The sequence below is a fragment of the Mandrillus leucophaeus genome, unplaced genomic scaffold, assembly GCF_000951045.1.
Source record: "Mandrillus leucophaeus isolate KB7577 unplaced genomic scaffold, Mleu.le_1.0 Scaffold216, whole genome shotgun sequence".
In the NCBI taxonomy this organism is placed as follows: Eukaryota; Metazoa; Chordata; class Mammalia; order Primates; family Cercopithecidae; genus Mandrillus; species Mandrillus leucophaeus.
The window spans coordinates 2251841-2273746 of NW_012102210.1; the positions used below are offsets into that span (position 1 = coordinate 2251841).

At 38.9% G+C, this 21906-nt stretch overlaps 2 protein-coding genes across 3 annotated transcripts in view; both read left to right on the forward strand.

The window, feature by feature from the left end:
* The first annotated feature begins 2652 nt into the window (after positions 1-2652).
* LOC105540160 (succinate dehydrogenase [ubiquinone] iron-sulfur subunit, mitochondrial-like) lies at positions 2653-3910 on the forward strand. 2 transcript variants are annotated; one of them, XM_011980673.1, is made up of 3 exons: positions 2653-3295; position 3353; positions 3567-3910. In XM_011980673.1, exons 1-3 carry the CDS (start codon positions 2666-2668, stop codon positions 3776-3778), a joined length of 843 nt encoding a protein of 280 aa, XP_011836063.1. In that variant the 5' UTR covers positions 2653-2665; the 3' UTR covers positions 3779-3910. The 2 variants fall into 2 exon arrangements, with proteins under 2 accessions (XP_011836063.1, XP_011836064.1); XM_011980674.1 differs by lacking the exon at position 3353 and having other exon boundaries at positions 2653-3290; positions 3561-3910.
* Positions 3911-12913: 9003 nt separating this feature from the next.
* Positions 12914-21906, forward strand: part of SPR (sepiapterin reductase (7,8-dihydrobiopterin:NADP+ oxidoreductase)) — a 22793-nt gene continuing 13800 nt past the window's right edge. Inside the window, exon 1 of the mRNA XM_011980757.1 lies at positions 12914-12991. Coding sequence (XP_011836147.1) covers positions 12914-12991 — 78 coding nt within the window. The remainder of the gene's footprint in view (positions 12992-21906) is intronic.

The window sequence follows — 21906 nt, forward strand, 5'->3', positions numbered from 1 at the left end:
TAGAAAATGTAATATAATTTTCTATTATACATTTTTCCTCTATTTTGAATATCCATTACTCCTAATGCATGTACCCACAGAAATTTTTAAAAATAATTAAAAAAAATAAAAACTACAACAAACCACCAACCACACACATACACCTAATGTTAGTCATCTCCATGTAAACTCAGTAATTTTTTTCCAGGATTTTCCCAATTAGTGTTTCCCGTTTTCCACCTTTTCCCAGGAGGTTGGATCTAAGTCGTGGGGGTACTTATGTAGCATTAAGGGAGGGTCATCTGAATGTTCTGGGGTCATCACCTTTCCACTTTAGTATCCACTGAGATGTACGTCATCTTCCCCTCCCAGGCTTTGTTGCCTTCCACAAACTTTGCAGACATTAGCTTGGTGACCTGTTTCCCACGTTTCCTAGTTCTTGGCACATGCATTTCTCCACCGGACCTAAAGGCCACTTCCACTCTCCCACCCACCTGAGTGCCCCTCTTGGGCAAAGGGAAATCTTTGCATATTCTCGCGAGCAACTCTGGGATCTGAGGAAACGTGAGGCTGACCGATCTCCACCAGTCCTTTGACAACCTTCATTGTTCGCGTGGCTACCGTGGGCTGACTTCTGCAAGGCTTATTGATTCCGTATGTTCCGGAAATGTGCACGTGACGATCTCACATCTCTAGCTGAGGGGATTTTCATACCCCATTCAGGGCAGTTTCAACCCCCGGGAGAGGGTACAGTGGACAAAGGGCACAGCCGCTTCCCAGAGACCCACGCTGCATCAGACTCACGGTCTTTTAGACTTTGCTAGTCCTGAGGCTGCTCGCCCCAACCCACCAGGTCCCGGCTGCGCTTTGGCGCCACCTAGTGGTGTCTTGGCGACTCGGGCGTAAGCCGGCTTGGGATGCTGAGGGTGCTATTGGGAGGGGTCTCCGCCAGGCGGGACCTCCCAGCCGAGCTACGCGCGCTCCAGGATCCGCCCGGTTAAACGGCACCTGCTTTCTTGGGGGCATCTGGGGAGACCGGGCAACGAGAACACCGAGGACACAAAGGTCCACTTTCTACTTCTGGGTTTCCGAAAAGAAGGCGGCCTGAGTTTTCAGCGCCTGGCCTTCCCACCACCCCACCCTACCAACGAAAGGAAATCACCTGGCGTAGGAAACAAGCCCTACCTTGCGTTTGTTTTCGGAATTCACAGGTGGTGCAGGCGTGTTACCGTCGGGTTTACCCACTATCCCTCTATGCGTGCTGTGGGCACCTGAAAAGGAGGTGATCGCCCCTCTCTGTAAATGTGCAATTCCCCCTGCCCAGACAAGGGAGAAGCCAGGACGCAGAGTGCCAGGGTCAGGCAGGGCAGGAACCCAGGCTGGCGCAGCCGAAGGAGAGAAACCGAAGTTCCAGCCAACCCCAGCCAAGCGAAGCGAAGCCAAGAGCTGGGAAGAAGAGAAACAGGAACCCGAACGAAGTCGCAAAGCAGCGAACAGGAGACGCAACTGGAGGGGTTCCCCGAGTCACAGAGGCTGGCTTCTCACAGGGAGGGGCCCTAGGAGAATATAGGCCACTGAATTTTTTCCTTAAGTTTTATTTTGTCTGATATTAAATTTGCTAAACTTTATATCCAACTTTTAAAACAATATATTATTTTCTTTATTGTGGAAAAATATGGAAAATTGGGGAAAACACATCTTGTGTAACACATCGAAAGGCTGCTGTTTATTTGTGTGCGTGTGTGTGTGTGTATATATATATATATATGTTTTTGTAGGGATGCTGGGACAAATTACCACAAACTGGGTAACAACACAGATTTATTCTCTGCCAGTTCTGGAGAAAAAAGGCTGAACTCAAGATGTCAGCAGGGCTACCCTCCCTCCAAGGGCCCTAGAGAGAATTTTTCTTGCTTCTTCTAGCTTTTGGTGACTCCAGGAGTTCCTTGGCTTGTAGCTACATAACTCCAATCTCGGTATCCGTCTTCACATGGCCATGGCTTTCTCTGTGTCTGTGTCTTCTTTTCTGTCTCCTACACAAGGATCGTTAAATTTAGGACCCATCCAGATAATCTAAGATGAGCTCATCTCAAGATCATTAACTCAATTATATCTACAAAGACACTATTCAGGAGCGTGGGTATTAGGACATGGAGAGATATTTTTAGGGGTCATAATTCAACCCATTACAATGTGTGTGTTGGGGGGATATATATATAAAAATATATATATATACGTTCTTTAGGCACGCATATATGGAGAAACAGAAAAAAAAAAGCTACGATTCTACTATTCACATTTTGATGCATTTTCTCTTTTTTTTTTTTTTTGAAGTGGAGTGTTGGTTTGCTCTGTGACCCAGGCTGGAGTGCAGTGGCCGGATCTCAGCTCACTGCAAGTTCCGCCTCCCAGGTTCCCGCCATTCTCCTGCCTCAGCCTCCCGAGTAGCTGGGACTACAGGCACCCGCCACCACGCCTGGCTATTTTTTTGTATTTTTAGTAGAGACGGGGTTTCACTGGGTTAGTCAGGATGGTCTCGATGGCCTCGTGATCCGCCCGCCTCGGCCTCCCAAAGTGCTGGGATTACAGGCCTGAGCCACCGCGCCTGGCCCACATTTTGATGCATTTTCTTCAGGTGTTGGTGTTGGTTTTATGCACCAATAAAACTTTTAAATGAGGAGCCAAGATGGCGGCGGTGGTCTCACTCTCCTTGAGGCGCTGGTTACGGGCCACAACCCTTGGCGGAGCCTGCCTGCAGGCCTCCGGAGGAGCCCAGACAGCTGCAGCCGCAGCTGCCCGTATCAAGACATTTGCCATCTATCGATGGGACCCAGACAAGGCTGGAGACAAACCTCATATGCAGACTTACGAAGTTGACCTTAATAAATGTGGCCCCGTGGTACTGGATGCTTTAATCAAGATTAAGAATGAAATTGACTCTACTTTGACCTTCCGAAGATCATGCAGAGAAGGCATCTGTGGCTCTTGTGCAATAAACATCAATGGAGGCAACACTCTGGCTTGCACCCGAAGGATTGACACCAACCTCAATAAGGTCTCAAAAATCTACCCTCTTCCGCATATGTATGTGATAAAGGATCTTGTTCCCGATTTGAGCAACTTCTATGCACAGTACAAATCCATTGAGCCTTATTTGAAGAAGAAGGATGAATCTCAGGAAGGCAAGCAGCAGTGTCTGCAGTCCATAGAAGAGCATGAGAAACTGGACGGGCTCTACGAGTGCATGCGCTGTGCTTGCTGTAGCACCAGCTGCCCCAGCTACTGGTGGAACGGAGACAATTATCTGGGGCCTGCAGTTCTTTTTTTTTTTTTTTCTGTCTCTTATACACATCTAGATGTGTATAAGAGACAGGGTTTACGCCATTCTCCTGCCTCAGCCTCCCGAGTAGCTGGGACTACAGGCGCCCGCCACCTCGCCCGGCTGGTTTTTTGTACTTTTTAGTAGAGACGGGGTTTCACCGTGTTAGCCAGGATGGTCTCGATCTCCTGACCTCGTGATCCGCCCGTCTCGGCCTCCCAAAGTGCTGGGATTACAGGCTTGAGCCACCGCCCCCGGCCGCCTGCAGTTCTTATGCAGGCCTATCGCTGGATGATTGACTCCAGAGACGATTTGACTGAGGAGCACCTGGCCAAGCCGCAGGACCCGTTCTCTCTACACCGCTGCCACACCATCATGAACTGCACAGGGACCTGTCCTAAGGGTCTGAATCCAGGGAAAGCTATTGCAGAAGTCAAGAAAATGATGGCAACCTATAAGGAGAAGAAAGCTTCAGTTTAACTGTTTCCATGCTAAACATGACTTAAAACCAGCTCAGAGCTGAACATAATTTATATCTAATTTGAGTTCCTTTAAAGATCTTGGTTTTCCATGAATACAGCATGTATAATAAAAATTTTAAGAAATAAAAAACCTTTTAAATGAAATTTAATTCATAGATGATATACAGATTTGATCTTTTTCCATAATGATTTTTTCCATCTTTAAATATTGATTTAAAACATAACTAATGGTTGCATCATAAACTATCTTAAATGTGCTATATTTTATTTAACCATTCAATTAATATTGAAAACATAACTTTTTGGTGCTATAAATAAATGATGATGTAGTGAACAAAGTAATAAAAATCTAGCTTCTAAGGAACAATTTGTTGTTTTTGCCACCTCACATCCATTACCCCTTCTTCATAATATTACCTTAATTTTTCTTGGGGAAGTAACATTCTTTATTGGATAATGATTGGCAAGACAATCAATTAAGATGCACTGAATATTTTTAGATTAAAAATAGATGTGAAACCTAACTTAGGATAGTTGGATGCTCTCTCCATAGCAACTGAATCTTAAGAAAAGACTGAAAACAGCTGTAGCTGATTCATCTGGTAGCTGATTCATCATGTAGCTGTTTCATTGCTTTCTGTTACCTGGTTCTCCAGAGTCATCCTGGTTCCTGCCCTTTTGGGGCCTAACTTTTCAGCTTTCTCTTTCAGTTCTATGAACTGAACCAAAAATTTATGTTTTATTTTGTCTGAGTTGATTTCTGCTTTTGCAAACAAAGAATCTGAACTTCTACAAGGTGAATACTTCATTCATTTGTTTTTGGTATTTTTTGCTTTCTAATACAAATATTTAGTAATATAAATTTTCCTCTGAGAACAATTTTGTTGTTATACAAAATTGTTTTCTCACTGTTACTTGTTTTTGTTTTTGTTTTTAGTTGGAGTCTTGCTCTGTCACCCATGCTGGAGTGCAGTGGCGCAATCTTGGCTCGCTGCAACCTCTGCCTCCTGGGTTCAAGCAATTCTCCTGCCTCAGCCTCCCAAATCGCTGGGACTACAGGCACGTGCCACCACGCCTGGCTAATTTTTGTATTTTTAAATATGGGGTTTAGAGATGGGGTTTCACCGTGTTGCCCAGGCTGGTGTCAAACTCCTGACCTCAAGTGATCTGCTGGCCTCAGACTCCCAAAGTGCTGGGATTACAGCTGTGAGTCACCATGCCCAGCCTGTTACTATTTTCTGAATAGACTTTTATTTCTTTTACTTGAGTTATTTGAAAAGATGGTTTTAGAACACCAATTGATTTTTTGCTTGATTTTTTTTGGACAATATCCCAAAGCCACACAAACACACTATGAGAAAAAAGAACTACAGAACAATATCATTTGTGAACATATATGCAAATATCATCAACAAAATACTAGCATACCGAATCCAGCAGCACATTAAAAGAATTATACCCATGACCAAGTAGGATTTATCCCAGGAATGGAAGGTTGGTTTAATATATGAAAACTAATCAGTGAAATACACCACATTAAAAGAATGAAAGATCAGCCTGGCCAACACAGTGAAACCCCGTCTCTACCAAAAAATACAAAAATTAACCGGGCATGGTGGCGCATGTCTGTAGTCCCAACTATTCAGGATGCTGAGGCAGGAGAATCACTTGAACCCAGGAGGAAGACGTTGCAGTGAGCCAAGATCGCGCCACTGCACTCCAGCCTGGGTGACAGAGTGAGAGAGTGAGACTCTGTCTCCAAAAATAAATAAATAAATAAATAATAAAAGAGAAAATCCCACATGATAATCTCAATTGATGCAGAAAAAGCATTTGACAAAATTCAACACTCTCTCATGATAAATACACTCAATAAAATAGGAATAGAGGGGAACGTCTTCAACATGATAAAGGCCATCCACAAAAAACCCACAGAAAACATCACACTCAATGGTGAAAGACTGAAAATCTTTACACTGAGAACAAGAACAAGACAAGGATGCCCACTTTTGCCACTTCTATTAAACATAGGACTGGAAGTCCTAGCTAGAACAAGTAGGCAAGAAAATGAAATAAAAGACATATTGGAAAAGAAGAAGTAAAATTATCTTTATAAACAGATGACATGATCTTATACACTGAAGAACCTAAAAAATACACGCGTGTGTTCACACACACACACACATATACAATAGAGCTAACAAGTGAATTCAGCAAAGTTGCAGGATACAAAATCAGCACACAAAAATTAGTTGTATTTCTATACACTAGCAATGAACAATTCAAAAAGGAAATTTAGAAAACAATTCCATTTTAAAGATCAAAAAGAAGATACTTAGAAATAAATTTAACTAAAAAGGGACAAAACTTATTTACTAAAAAAAACCAAAACATTGCTGAAGAAAATTAAAGAAGACATAAATAAATGGAAAAAGATCCCACTTCATACATTGGAAAACTCAATATTGTTAAGATAACAGTACTGCCCAAAGTGATATACAGATTTAATGCAATCCCTACCAAAATTCCAATGGCATCTTTTTCTTTTACTGTTTTGTTTTCTCAGAACCAGAAAACCCTTTCCCAAAATTCATATGGAATTTCAAGAGACCCCAAAGAGTCAAAACAATTTTGTAAAAGAACAAAGTTGAAGGACTCACACTTCCCAATTTCAAAGTCTTACTACAAAACCACAGTCATCAAAACATTGTGGTATTGGCATAAGGACAGAGATATAAATCAATGCAATAAAGTCAAAATAAATCTTCGTATCTATTTGGTTTTTGACAAGGCTGTCAAGACTATTCAATGGGAAAAGCATAGTCTCTTCATTGGTGTTTTGGGAAAACAGGATATCCACATGCAAAAGAAATGAAGTTGGACCTTTACCTCACACCATATGCAAAAATTAACTCAGGATTCAGGGAAGCACCAAGAATCTGTCTCTCCACCTAGACAACAATTACACTGGCAGCATCTGTCTGATGTAACTATTTTAGAACTCTGGAGTCTACTGAAAGATTCCAACTTCTAGGAAAAGGTCTGGACCCTAATAGGTAGTTAATTTCAGTCAATTTTAGCTCTTAGCACAGTAGCAGTGATTAATTCCCACTCCTACCCCATGACAGACAGCTGTGCATGGGTTCCTGTAGTAGATACAAACAGCCTGTGGGAGCCACGGGTGGGCAAAAAGGACCTTGTCCTTCAGCTATCAGGGATCTGTGCTCTGATGGCCTACTGCTGCTTCTAATCACAGAGGTGAAGACAAAGGCACTTGGGAAGGCTGAGATGGGAGGAACATTTGAGCCCAGGAATTGGAGACCAACCCAGTCAACATAGTGAAACCCAGTCACTACAAAAAATTTTTTTAACTAGCTGGGCATAGTGGTATGCACCTGTAGCTCCAGCTACTCGGGAGGCTGAGTTGGGAGGATCACTTGAGGCTGGGAGGTCAAGGCTGCAGTGAGCAGTGATCATGCCACTGTTCTTCAGCCTGGGGGAGAAAGGGAGATTCCATCTCAGAAAAAAAAAAAAAAAAAAAAAAGACAACGAGGCAGCAGCTATTGTTGTAGTACCTCCCTCCATTGTTGCAACTCCCTCCCTCTCTAGCTGAAGTGACTTCCAGGAGATTTAAAGGGCTACTGCCCTTTATTTCCTCCCTTCATTTTACTTTTTTTCTTTTTGAAAGCTAGACCAAAAAAAGTAGTAAACCGTTTAAAAAAAAAGAAACTGCATAAGCTCAGCCTTCTGAGATTGGAATTAAAACATAATTCTAATGGTTGCATCATAGACTATCTTCAATGTGCTATATTTTGTTTAACCATTTAATTAATATTGAACACATAACTTTTTGATGCTATAAATAAATGATGATGTAGTGAACCAACTAACAAAAACCTAGCTTCTAGATTCCACATCCACAGATTTAACCAACTGTGTATCAAAAAATATATGTTTATATTTAGAAATGGGTCCTTGCTCTATTGCCTAGACTGGAGTACAGTGGCATGATCATACCTCACTACAGTCTTGAACTGCCGGGCTCAAGAAATCCTCTTGCCTCAGTCTCCCAAGTAGCTAAGACTACGGCCATGCACCACCACACCCAGCTAATTTTTAAGTTTTTTGTGAAGATGGGGTCTCACTATGTTGCCCTGGCTGGTTTTGAACTCCTAGCAACAAGTGATCCTCCCATTTTGGCCTCCCAAAGTGTTGGAATTACAGATGTGAGCAACCATGCCCAGGCTAAAAATATATTTTTTAAAACTATAAAAATAATACAAATTTTAAAACAATTCTGAATATAGTATAACAATTATTTACATTGCATTTATATTGTATTAGGTATTAGAAGCAATCAAGTATGTGAATAAAGTATGTGCAAGTTGTACACAGGTTAAATGCAAACATTATGCCATTTACATAAGAAACTTGAAAATTCATGCATTTTGGTATCTACAGGGTATCCTGGAACCAATCTTTCACAGATACCAAGGGATGACTATATATGTCTTCCAAAAGAGAGAAAGAAATTAACACAATCCCAAATAAACAAAAGCTGAGGGAGTTCATTACCACTAGAGCTGCCTTGCAAGAAATGCTCAAGGTAGTCATGCAAGGTGAAATGAAAGGATACTAGACAGTAACTCAAAACCATATGAGGGAATAAAGATCTCAATAAAGGTAAATACATGAGACATTATAAAAGCTAGTGTATTTTAACAACAGTTTGTGGCATCATTTTTTGTTTCTACATGACTTAAGAAATGCTACATGACAAAAAGGGATGAATACATTTTTAAAAAAATATTAGTCTAAAAGCCAGTATTGCTAGGTGTGGTGGCTGACACCTGTAATCTTGACACTTTGGGAGGCCAAGGTAGGAAGATCACTTGAGGTCAGGAGTTGGAGACCAGCTTGGGCAACATAGTCTCTATAAAAAAATTTAAAAATTATCCAGGCATGACGGCATGCACAGATAGTCCCAACTACTCAGGAGGCTGGGGTGGGAGGATCACTCACCCCAGAAGTTTGAGGTTACAGTGAGCTACGATTGTGCCACTGCACTCCAGCCTGGGCAACAGAATAAGACCTTGTCTCTATAAAAATAAAATAAAATAATTTTTTAAAAACATAAAATATAAGCCAGCATTTCCATAACTTTGGTTTGTAACTGTTCATTTTGATTTTTATATAATTTAAGAGACTGATGCATTTAAAAAATTATTAATTTAGGTTTTCAAGCACAAAATGCATATGGATATAATTTTGTGACACTGACAGCTGAAACTGTGAAGACAGAGCTATAAAGGAACAGAATTTTTGTACATTACGGACATTAAACTGGTATAATTTCAAGTTAGAATATTATACCTTTAGAATAGTACATTAAATCTCCATGCTAACCACAGAGAAAACAGCTGTAGAATGTACACAAAAGGAAATGAAAAAGGAATTGAAATTTTTCACTACAAAATATCAATTAAATGTAGGAAATAAGGGACAAAAATCTACAAGGCATTTAGAAAACACCCAGCAAAATGACAGAAGTATCTCCTCATCCATCATTATTTTAAATGTAAATGAGTTAAACTCTCTAATCAAAAGAGATTAGCAGAATGGATAGAAAAACATGATTGAACTATATGCTGTCTACAGGAAGTTCACTTTAGATTTAAAGACACAAAAGATTGAACATGAAAGAATGGAAAAAGATTCTCCATGCAAATAGTAACCAAAAGAGAGCAGGGGTTGCTATTCTAACAATGGACAAAATAGACTTTAAGTCAAAAAAGATTAAATGAGACAAAGAAGGACATTATACATTAATAGGAGGTTCAATGTAACAAAAAAGTATAATAATTATAAACATTTATGCACCTAATAATCAAAACGTGTGAAGCAAAAACTGACAGAATTGAAGAAAGAAATAGACATTTCTAAAATAAATGTTGGAGACTTCAAAACCCCACTCTCAATGGGGAGACTGATTTGAGTAATAATAAAACTCCGGTCTCCCACACAGCTGGCTCTGCTTGAATTAGTCTATTTCTACTGCAATTCATCTGTCTTAGTAAATTGGCTTTGTCTAGGCAGCAGGCAGGGTGAATCCATTGGGTGGTTACAGTACAATCATAGCTCACTACAGCCTCAAATTTCTGGGCTCAAGCAATTCTCCTGCCTCAGCCTCCCAAGTAGCTGAGATTAAGGCACGTGCCTCCATGCCCAACTAATCTCTATTTTTTGTAGAGATGGGTCTTACTATGTTACCCAGGCCAGTCTCAAACTCCTAAGATCAGGTAATCCTCCCACCTCAGCACCCTAAAGCCCTGGGATTACAGGTATGAGTCACTATGCCTGGCCTTACACTATCATTCTTATTGGATATTTTAATCTTTTTACAATTCTATGTAGAATATTGTTCTGATTATATAGTATGTAGGGCAATGTAAGTAAATCAATCAGTTCTTAATTCTCATTCCAGCTCTGCCACTGTCTAAGTTGCCTCAACTATAAAATAGCGATAATTTATTTCAGAAACATTGTAAGAATAAAATGAAATAATGATTTGACTTTATGAAAATGTATTACATAAACCATGAAGTATCATTTTTCATTGGTATTCTGGTATTCTTGATAATTCAATGTATAAGAGTATTTCATTTAACTTCTTTTTCAGTTAAATATGTTTTTTGATGAAAATGTATTTTTAAAAATCAAAAGGGGCTGAAATTAGTTGTAAAGTAAAAAGATAGAAAAAATAGGAATTATGAAGTTAAGAGATTATTCTGGTCATTGTGGATAGCAAGTAGAAATGGTACTAATTTATAGCACTCATAATTTATACATGAAACTAAATAATCATGTTTATCAATCAAAACAATATGAAAAAGAAGAGAAAAGCCAAAAAAGCAGACATAAAACTAGAAAATTCATAAACTTATGAAAATAAACAACCAATAAATCAAAGTAGAAATTCAAATGACAATGAAAACATAACATACCAAAATTTATGGTTTTGTGCCTTAAGGCAGTGCTGTAGTGGACATTTATAGCTATACATGTTTACATTAAAAAAGAAAGATGTCAAACCTAATTTTATAACTTATAGAACTAGAAAAAGAAGAACAAACTAAACCCAAAGCTAGCATAAGAAAGGAAATTTAAAAGATGAGCACAGAGACCAACAGAATAGAGAACAGAAAAACAATAAAGAAAATTAATAAAACCAGAAACTGGTTCTTTGAGTATAACAAACATTTATCTAGATAGACTTGTTAAAAATGAGGCCAGTTGCAGTAGCACACACCTGTAATCCAAGCACTTTGAGAGGCTGAGGCTGGCGGATGACTTGAGCCCAGGAGTTTGAGACCAGCCTGGGCAACATAGTGAGACCCCACCTCTATAAAAATATTTTTTTAATTAACTGGGTGTGATGGTGTGGGAGGATCGCTTGAGCCTGGGAGGCTCAAATGATCAGGCCACTGCACTCCAGCCTGAGAGACACAGCGAGACCCTGTCTCAAAAAAAGAAAAAAAAAAAAAGACGACGACGTGAATTACTAAAATCAGAAGTGAAAGTGGGGACATTATTACTGATTCTACAGATATAAAAAGATTATATGAGAGTGTTATGAACAATTGTATGTCAACAAATTTAAAAACCCACATGAAATGAACAAATTTCTAGAAACACAAAATCTATTAAGGTTAAATTATGAAGAAACAGAGAATCTGAGTAGACCTATAAAGAATAAGGAAATTGAATCATTAGTCAAAAATCTCCAGATTTGGGGTCGTCAGAAAAGCCCTACATCTAGACCGGGCACAGTGGCTGATGCCTGTAATCCCAGCACTTTGGGAGGCTGAGGCAGGCAGGTCACTCAAGGCCAGGAGTTCAAGACCAGCCTGGCCAATGTGACAAAACCCTGCCTCTACTAAAAATACACAGATGTGGTGGCATGCACCTGTAATTCCAACTACTTAAGTGGCTGTGGCTCAAGAATCCCTTGAACTCAGGAGATGGAGATTGCAGTGAGCTGAGATCTTGCCACTGCACTCCAGCCTAGGCAACAGAGCGACACTGTCTCAAAAAAAAAAAAAAAAAAAAAAAAGAAAAGAAAAGAAAAGAAAAAAGAAAGAAAAACAAAAAAAAGAACAAAAGAAAAGCCCTGGATCTGATGGCATCACTGGTGAATTTCACCAAACATTTAAAGAACTAACACGGATCCTTCTCAAACTTTTCTAAAAAACTGAAGAGAAAAAAACTCCCTGACTCATTCTATGAGGTCAGCATTACCCTGATACCAAAACCAAAAAAGACACTACAAGAGAAGAAAACTACAAACTAATATCCCTTATGAACACTGATGCAAAAACCCTCAACAAAATACCAGCAAACTGAACTCAACAGCACATTAAAAGAATTACTCAACATGGCCCGGTGAGATGTATTCCTGGAATGAAAGGATGGTTCAACACTTGAAAATCAATCATTATAATACACCACATTAACAGGATTCGGGGGGAGGAAAAACCACTTAATCTTCTCAATTGATACAGAAAAAAAATTGACAAAATTCAACACCCTTTTTTGATAAAAATAAATAACAAACTAGAAATAGAAGGAATATTACCTCGATGTAATAAAAGCCATAAATGAAAAACCCACAGCAAATATCATAATCAATGGTGAAAGACTGAAAGCCTTTCCTCTAAGATCAGAAACAAGGTAAGGATGCCCACTTTCACCATGTCTATTCAACATAGTACTGGAAGTCCCATTCAAAGTAATTAGGCAAGAAAATAAAATAAAAATCACCTACATTGAAAGGAAGATGTAAAATGTCTATCATTTTACTTTCCCACTAACAGTACACAAGAGATCCAACTGCTCCACATCCTCAAAACACTTATTCTTTTCTTTTCTTTTTTAAATAGCTATCTGGCAGAGCACAGTGACTCACGTTTGTATCCCAGCCCTTTGGGAGGCTGAGACAGGAGGATTGCTTGAGCCCAGGAGTTCGAGATCAGCCTGACCCCCTTGTCAGATAGGTTGGTGAGATTGTGGTTGTAACAGCCTAGAAGGAAGAGGTGGCCCCCCAGTGAGAGAGAGAGGGACACTTACTCTTCGAATGACCCTCTTGTTTGCAATGAGGAAGAGACAGCAGAGAGTGTTCTCTGTCTGTGCATGCATGCAGAGGAAAGGCCATGTGAGAACACAATGAGAAGGTGGCCATCTCCTGCCAGCAGGAGAGCCCTTACCAGACACCAACCCTGACAGCACCTTGATCTTGGACTCCTAGTCTCCAGAACTGTGAGAAAATAAATGTCTGTTGTTTAGGCAAAACAAAAAATCCAGAATGGATCAAAAACCTAAATTTAGAGCTGTACTGTATAATTCTTACAGTTGTAATCTAGTTTTAGAACACTTCTAGCACTCTAAAAAGTTATCTCATGCTTATTTGCAGCTCATTGCTCTTCCACCCCTAGTCTGAGAAAACCACTGATTTGCTTACTGATTCTATAGTTTTGCCCTTTCTAGAAATTTCATATAAGTAGAATTATACAATACATGGTTATGCATTGTCTGGCTTCTTTCATGAGGTTCACCTACGTTGTGGCATGTATCAGGACTTTGTTCCTTTTTATTGTCGAGTGTTATATGGGTACAGCATGTTTCATTTATCCATTTACCATCTGATAGACTCTCATACTGTTTCCAATTTTGGGCTATTGTGAATAATGCTGCCATGAACACTTGAATACAAATATACAGTTTTTTGAATTGTATTATCACAGTGTTAATCGTCAGATTTTAACAATTTACTATTATAGTAATTCATCAGTACTGTCAGTTTGCTCCTGTGGTCACTATACTGAATATTTGTAATTCTAAATAGATGCTCATTTTTGTCGGAGGCAGGTACCAGAGCAAAATATTTTTTTGGCTTTCTCTGCCATTCGGACCCTGCTGATGGTGATGTTGCTATCATGTTATTGAGCCTTTCTTTCTCTTTAATAGTAGCTGATCAAGGTAAAAACATCTTCTTTCATTCTTGATTAAAGATTGATGGTGACAGTACATTTTCATTATGGCAATTTTACAAACTGAAGCTTCGTGCACTGCTGAAAGAAAATGCTTTCTGAATATTTTCTTTTTTTGAGACAGAGTCTTACTCTGTCACCCAAGCTGGAGTGCAGCAGTGGCCCAGTCATAGCTCACTGTAACCTCAAACTCCTCAGCTCAAGAGACCCTCCTGCTTCAGCCACCTGAGTAGTTGGGACTACATGTGTGCCACCACACCAGGCTAAATTTTTTAATTTTTATAGAGATAGGGTCTTGCTTTGTTGCCAAGGCTGGTCTCAAACTCTTGTCCTCAAATGATCCTCCTGGCTCAGCCTCTGAATATTTTCAAAATCAGATTTAAGATAATTGTCCTCAAGTATAATTTTATTTACAATATTTTCCCATGTACTTGCTGCTTCAAACAATCACTTGAGAAAATATTTGCCTTTAAATCCTGAATCTTGAAATAGGATATGATGGAACAATATAATTTAAATTCTGAATTTACATCTGTATGAGTCAGGATTCTCTAAAGGGACAGAAGTAATAGGACATATGTATATATGAAGGGGAGTTTATTAGGAGTACTGACTCACAGGACCACAAGGTGAAGTCCCAACAATAGGCCATCTGCAAGCTGAGGAGCGAGGAATCCAGTCTGAGTCCCAAAACCTCAGAAGTAGGAAAGCCCACAGTGCAGCATTCAGTCTGAAGGCCTGAGAGTCCCTAGCAAATCACTGGTGTAAGTCCAAGAGTCCAAAAGTTGAAGAACTTGCAGTCTGATGTTTGAGGGCAGGAAACATCCAGCACAGGAGAAAGATGAAGACTGGAAGTCTCAGCAAGTCTGCTCTTTCCAATTTCTCCCTGCTTTATTCCAGCTGCACTGGCAGCTGATTAGATGGTGCCCACCCAGACTGAGGGTGGGTCGGCCTCTCCCAGTCCACTGACTCAAATGTTAATCTCCTTTGGCAACACCCTCACAGACACACCCAGGAACAATACTTTGCGTCCTTCGATCCAATCAAGTTGACGCTCAATATTAACCATCACAACATCTGCATCTCAGGTTTTACTGCACGCTCATCAGTTTCAAACTTGTCACTAGAGTAAGCTGATAGGAGGATCTTTACAACTGATTTCAGTGAAAGATATATTGCCCTCACATAACCAACTGAGTTGGTTATGTCTACAGCAGGTTCCAGCCAGTAAACTCTTTTCTCTGCAAATCACAAGGGTTATTGTGTTGTTACAGTGATCTGCAAAGTAAAAGGTCAAGGCTTTATTTTGGTATTTAAGAGGACTTCTTGATATGTCATAAGTGTTGCATTATCTTTTGTGAACATCTCGAATAAGTACATGACAAGGCAAAGGCAATTCCACAGTATCTTGTATATCACATAGTTTGCTTTGGCTGAAGAAGAATATGGAAAAGGTCTACTCTCTTTCTGTTTACTGCCAGCAACCCATGGTGCTATCTTATATTTTAAAAAGACTTCTGGTTGTTTCTTCATGTCCAAGTGTCTGATATACAGGGTACAAAAGTAGCACATTTAATAATATCATTAACCTTTTTATACACAGCAGACTTTAATTCTAGAAACTGCTTTTAGTAACACGTTTTATAGAAGGAACTTTATATCTTCATCAAATGTCAAAAATCCTTCATCTACTACTAAAAATAGTTGGCAGTCTACAGCAATATTTTTGTCAAGCTTTCTGTTTAAATTTTTGCATAGACTCAAGAGTAAAAGGAACTATCTTCTTGAAATATTTTTATGAAGTCTTGTTTTGAAATATGATTAGTAAAAACAGAATGGGTTTGAGATACCTCATTTCCTCTAAACTTTTTAAATTCATTGTTTATATTCTATCTTAATCAAAGCTGTTTCAACATGGTGGTTTTTCTATGTCATTTTAGAGTTTTCCTCTTCATAAACTCTGGGGTAGCAAAGTTGATATTCTTCTTTGAAGTCATCCTCAACAAGATGTATACAATTCTCAAACAGGACTTTTTCTTGAAAGACTCAAAGCTAAATAATACTAAATAAAAATTAAATAGTTTTTGAAGATTTCTTTGAATGTTATGAATGCTAAAATACCAAGCAAGTCTACAAAGATTATAATTCTATTATCACTCCTTATTCTTTTTTAAGAACATTTACGTTTTTAAGAAGCTGTCTATTTGTTTATTTTTTGAATAGGGAATACATTTATATGACTTAAAAAGTCAAAGTAATGCAAAAGGTACACTCTGAGTATATTCACTTTCACTCCAACTTCCCTCTCCCTCCTCTATAGTTAACTAGTTTTATAATTTATTGAGGATCTTTCCAGTATTTTATATGTGAATGTTAGAAAATCTAAATATGTATTTTTATTCCCCCTTTATTGCACAAGATTGCATTTTGCATAAGACATTCTTCTTTCCATTTTTTACTTTGCCTTCTTCATTCAGTATATTCTAGAGATCTTTTCACATCAGTATAAAGAGCAATTTTCATTGATTTTTATAGCTGCATATTATTCCATGATGTAGGATGTACCTTAGCGTATTTAACTAGGTCCATTTGGATCTTTTCCAGTCTTTCGTTGTTACAAGCAATGCTGCCATGCATGACCTTGAACACAAGTTGAACACAAGTTATTTCATGCATGTGAAGTATATTTGAGGTAAATTTCCAGAAGTGGGATTACTGGTCAGAAGATAGAAATGTGTAATTTTGAGAGATATTTCCAAATTGCCTTACATAGGATTGTTATCTTTTGGGCTCCAATCAGCAATGCATAAGAGTTTCTTGCCAAAATTATGTGTCATCAAACATTTGGAATTTTTTAACCAAGCTCATAGATGATAAACGGCACGTCCATTTTGTTATAATTTGCAGTTCTCATATTTTGAGTGAAATTGAGCATCTTCTATGAGTTTAAAGTCATTCATATTTCTTTTTCTGATAACTATCTGTTTATATCCTTTGCCTGTTTTTATATTGGGTTGTCTTTTTGTCTTGATTTCAATGAAATCCTTATATATATTTAAAAAAAAAAAAAAAGTGAGGGGGTGGCCGGGCGCGGCAGCACTTTGGGAGGCCAAGGCGGATGGATCGCTTGAGGTCAGGAGTTCGAGACCCTGTCTCTACTAAAAATACAAAAATTAGTTGGGCATAGTGGTGTGCATCTGTAATCCCAGCTACTCAGGAGGCTGAGGCAAGAGAATCGCTTGAACCTGGGAGGCGGAGGTTGCAGCGAGCCGGGATCGCACCACTGCACTCCAGCCTGGGAGATAGAGCGAGACTCAGTCTCAAGAAACAAAAACAAAAACAAAAAACAAAAAGAAAACACCCTTTGTCAGTCTTATGAATTGCAAAATTTTCCTATTTTTCTCTGCCTTGTAACTACTTTTTGTCATCAGAATATTTTTGTGTAGTAAAATATATCTATCTTTTTAAATTTGGTTTCTAGACTTTGATTCATAGAAAGGCCTTCCTCACTCCAATGTTACAAAGAAATTTGTCCATATTTTCTTCTACTACTTTTGAGGTTTTATTTTTTTCTATATAAATCTTTGCTACATTTGGACTTTATCCCGATGAATAGTGTGGGCTATGGATCCAATTTTATCTTTTCCAGATAGATATCCAGTTGTCACAACACAATTTATTAACATCGAGATGCATCCTTTATCATAAACTGAATTTCCCTACACTAGTCATCTTTTTCTTTACTTTTCTTTCTGTTTCTTTGTGTGTCTATTCATGTGCCAAAACCATACCATATCAATGGTATATTTATGGTCAGACTAGTCTCTTTCAATTGTTCTTCTTTTCAGACTCTTTCTACCTATTCTTTTCTTTTTTACTCTTTATTTGGAAATAAATTCAAATTCACAAATAGTTGCAAACATAAAAGTAGTACAAAAATAGTCACATATCCTTTACCCAGGGTTACACTTGTTAATATTTGTTTTATAGTTTCATCTTCTCTTCTTCTCCTTCTCTTTCATACATAACTCTTTTGCTGACCCATTTAAGGATAAATTTAGTACATCATGGCCTTTGCCTCTAAGTTCCCCAAGTGTGCATTTCCTAAAAATAGGGAGATTATTTTACATAACCACAGTACAATGATCAACTTCATAAATTTACATTGATATTGATACAATACTTGTATCTCTTCTGCCATTCATGTTTTTATTTTGCCATTTGACCCAGTAATACCCTTTTTAGCATTTCTCTCGCCTCCAGTACAGCATTAAACTAGTGCCCGGCATTACATTTAGTTTATATCTATTCTTGTTGTTTCATTTGATTAAAAAACTTGGTATTTTTATCGAGATTATATTAAAAATATTTAATTAATTTAGGGAGATCTAACATCTTTGTAATGTAATGCCAAGTCTTCCTGTTCAAGAACACTTTATACTTTTCTATTCTGGTCTACTTTTTTGTCTTTTGGCAAAGTTTTAGTTTTCCTTGTATACATCTGCACATTTTTGTTAATTTATACCTACTATTTGCTCTTTTTTGCCCTATTTTATATAGTCTTCTATTGTGTCTTCTAACTGGCTGTGAAACTATTGATTTCAGAATATTTATTTTTTATTAGTGGCCTTACAAAGTTTTCTTATTGTTTGTAGCAACTTTCAGTTGTAATTTGATTTGTTTTGCCTGTATTATTATTTACAATTTAAATAAATACTTATTGAATCAAAAGAAATAAAAATTTATTCCTAAATTATCTATCTCACGTACTTTTTTTTTTTTTTTTTGAGACACAGTCTCTGTCTGTTGCCCAGGCTGAAGTGCAGTGGTGCTATCATGGCTCACTGCAAGCTCTGCCTTCAGGGTTCACGCCATTCTCCTGCCTCAGCCTCTCGAGTAGCTGGGACTACAGGTGCCCATCAGCACGCCCGGCTAATTTTTTTGTATTTTCAGTAGAGACGGGGTTTCACCATGTTAGCCAGGATGGTCTCGATCTCCTAACCTTGTAATCCGCCCACCTCGGCCTCCCAAAGTGCTGGGATTACAGGTGTGAGACACCATGCCCTCCCGTCTCACATACTTTCTTAAGGTTTGTATTAGCTTAATCTATTCCCCCTATTTACTTAAAATCTCTTTTTTTTGTGAGAGAGAGAGAGAGAGAGAGAGAGAGAGAGAGACTCGCTGGGTCACCCAGGCTGGAATACAGTGGTGCGATCACAGCTCAAGCCCTCCTGGGCTCAAGTAATCCTTCCTCCTCAGCCTCCCAAGTAGCTGGGACCACAGGCATGTGCCACCATATCTACCTAATTTTTAAAAAATTTTTATTTCATAGAGACAAGGTCTCCCTATGTTGCCCAGGCTGGTCTCAAACCCAGCAATCTCCTACCTCAGCCTCCCAAAGTACTAGGATTCCAGGCATAAGTCACCATGCCTGGCCTACTTAAAGTCCTTTTTGATATTTAAAATTAATCAACTTTTTGATATTTAAAATTAACAGCTTTCACAGTCATCATTAATTACCTCATAACTTTACTCTAGCAATAATACTTTAAAGTGTTATGAAATATCAACATACAAAAAGTATATAATAAATGCTGTTTTCACTTCAAGTTACATGTAGCATGCTTACTTGTATTTGCAATGAATATTCAGATGTCAGCTATAATTCTTATTGACACACCTCATTTGTCTTATTGGCATTTTGGCATTGTTAAACACATTATACTGATGGTAACATATAATTTTGAGGGAGGCTGACACTGGCATCTTCTCATCTGGGGAGTGGGGTCGCTGCAGAGAGTACTGTAAGCAGGGACAGAGGCTCCATAGATTAGAACCAGGCAGTGACAAGAGGAGAATGTGCCCTGCAAACAAGCAGGTGCATATGGGAGAAAACCTGTTGTAAACAGGGAAACATGGAACGCTCCTGGGGGCTACGAATAGTATTCTGTACTTCAGCTGTAGATCTGCGACCAAGATTCAACAGTAACAGAAAAGTGAATAGTGAGTAGGTTTCATGTAAACTACACATCCTGCCCTTGGCATTTTTCTATTCCTTACCTCTATTCTCTCTTGAACCTACTTCAATCAAACTCTTGTACCCATCATTTCACAGAAACAACTCACATGAAGGTCATCAATGACTTCCATGTTATTAAATCAATTCTCTATGTACTTGACTTATCAGGAGTTTGTGACATTTCAATAACACATTTCTTCTTGAAGTACTTTTAAAACTATATTATACTTCCAAGACATCACATTTTCCTGATTCTCCTCCTGCCTCCATGGCCAGTGGTTCCCAGGCTAGGAATGTTAGATTTAACAAACAAAAATGCAGTTAAGCCTGAATTTCAGATAAATAACAAATAACTTTGTGTATAAGTTTATGCCAAATATTGCATGAGATAATTATGTACTAAAAATTATTTATTTAAAATATAACTGGGTGTCCTTTATTTCATTTGGTAACCCTGTATCTGTCTGTTTTTCTGGATTCCTCCTTATCTCCACAACTTCTCTTCTCCATCTGTACTGACTCCCTAAGTAATCTCATCCTATCTTGAGGCTTTAAAAACTATCTGTCTGCTGAAGACTTTCAAATTTGTATCAACAGTCTAGACTTCTCCTTTTTACTCCAAACTTACATATATGTCTACTGACGTCTCCTCTTTGATATCCAGTGGGCATCTCAACTTAACACATCCAAAACTGAATTTTTTTTTTTTTTTTTGAGATGGAGTCTTGCTCTGTCACATAGGCTGGAGTGCAGTGGCAAGTTCTGGGGTCACTGAAACCTCCACCTCCTGGGTTCAAGCGATTCTCCTGGCTCAGCCTCCCAAGCAGCTGGTACTACAGGCATGCACCACCACACCTGGCTAATTTTTGTATTTTTTGGTAGAGATGGGGTTTCACCATGTTGGCCAGGCTGTTCTTAAACTCCTGGCCTCAAACGATCTGCCAGCCTTGGCCTCCCAAAGTGCTGAGATTACGGGCGTGAGTCACTGCACCCAGCCCCAAAACTGAACTCTAATCTCCTCCAAAGAATCCTGCTCCCTCTGCAGTCTTCCCCACCTCAGAAAATGGCAATTTTTATCCTCCCAGTGCAAAGGCCCCAAATTGTGGAGTCATCACCGACTATTCCCTTTTCTGTATACTCCATCTCCATGTCTTCAGCAAATGCTTTTGCCTTCTTCTTCAAAATGTATCCCCAAATGAATCACATCTCCGGAATCTCTCACCTGTAATATAGAAACAACCTCCTAGATAGTCTCCTTGCTCCTCCCTAGAGTCCATGGTTTATTCTCAAAACTGAAGCAGGAACGATTCTGAGTCTAAGCAGATCCCTTATGCTCAGATCCCTCCAGTGCTTTCCCATCTCTCTCCCAATAAAAGGAAAACTTTTACAACCACCTGTAAGGCCCTGTACACATTTGGTGTTCCATGACTTCTCTGATCTCTCTAAATTCTCTCTGTCCTGCTAACACTACTAAAACAACCCTGCCCTTTTCCTGTTCTTCAGACAACCCAGGCACCATCCCACTTAGGAGCCTCTGTGCTTTCTGTTTTTTCTGCCTGAAATAGTCTTCCTCTGGATAGCTGTATGGGTCACTCTCTCACCTCCTACTGCTCTCTTCTCAAATACTATGCTTTCAATGTGGCATTCTCTGATCACCCAGTATAAAATTGCAAGCACTCTCTACCTCAGTACTCCATAATTACCATCCTTGTTTTATTTTCCTTTGAAATGTATCATCATGTGTATTAATCTGTTTTATGCTGCTACAACAGAATACCTGCGATGGGTAATTTATAAACAATAGAAGTTTATTAGGCTCATAGTTACAGAGGGTGAGAAGCCCAAGAGCATGGCACAAGAATCTGTTGAGGGCCTTCATGCTGCACCATTCCATGGCAGAAGGCAGAAAGGCAGAAAGGCAAGAGAGCATGTGGGAGATTGAGAGAGCAAGAAAGAGCCAAACTCTTTTTTTTTTTTGAGATGGAGTCTCGCTCTGTCGCCCAGGCTGGAGTGCAGTGGCGCAATCTCGGCTCACTGCAAGCTCCGCCGCCTGGGTTCACG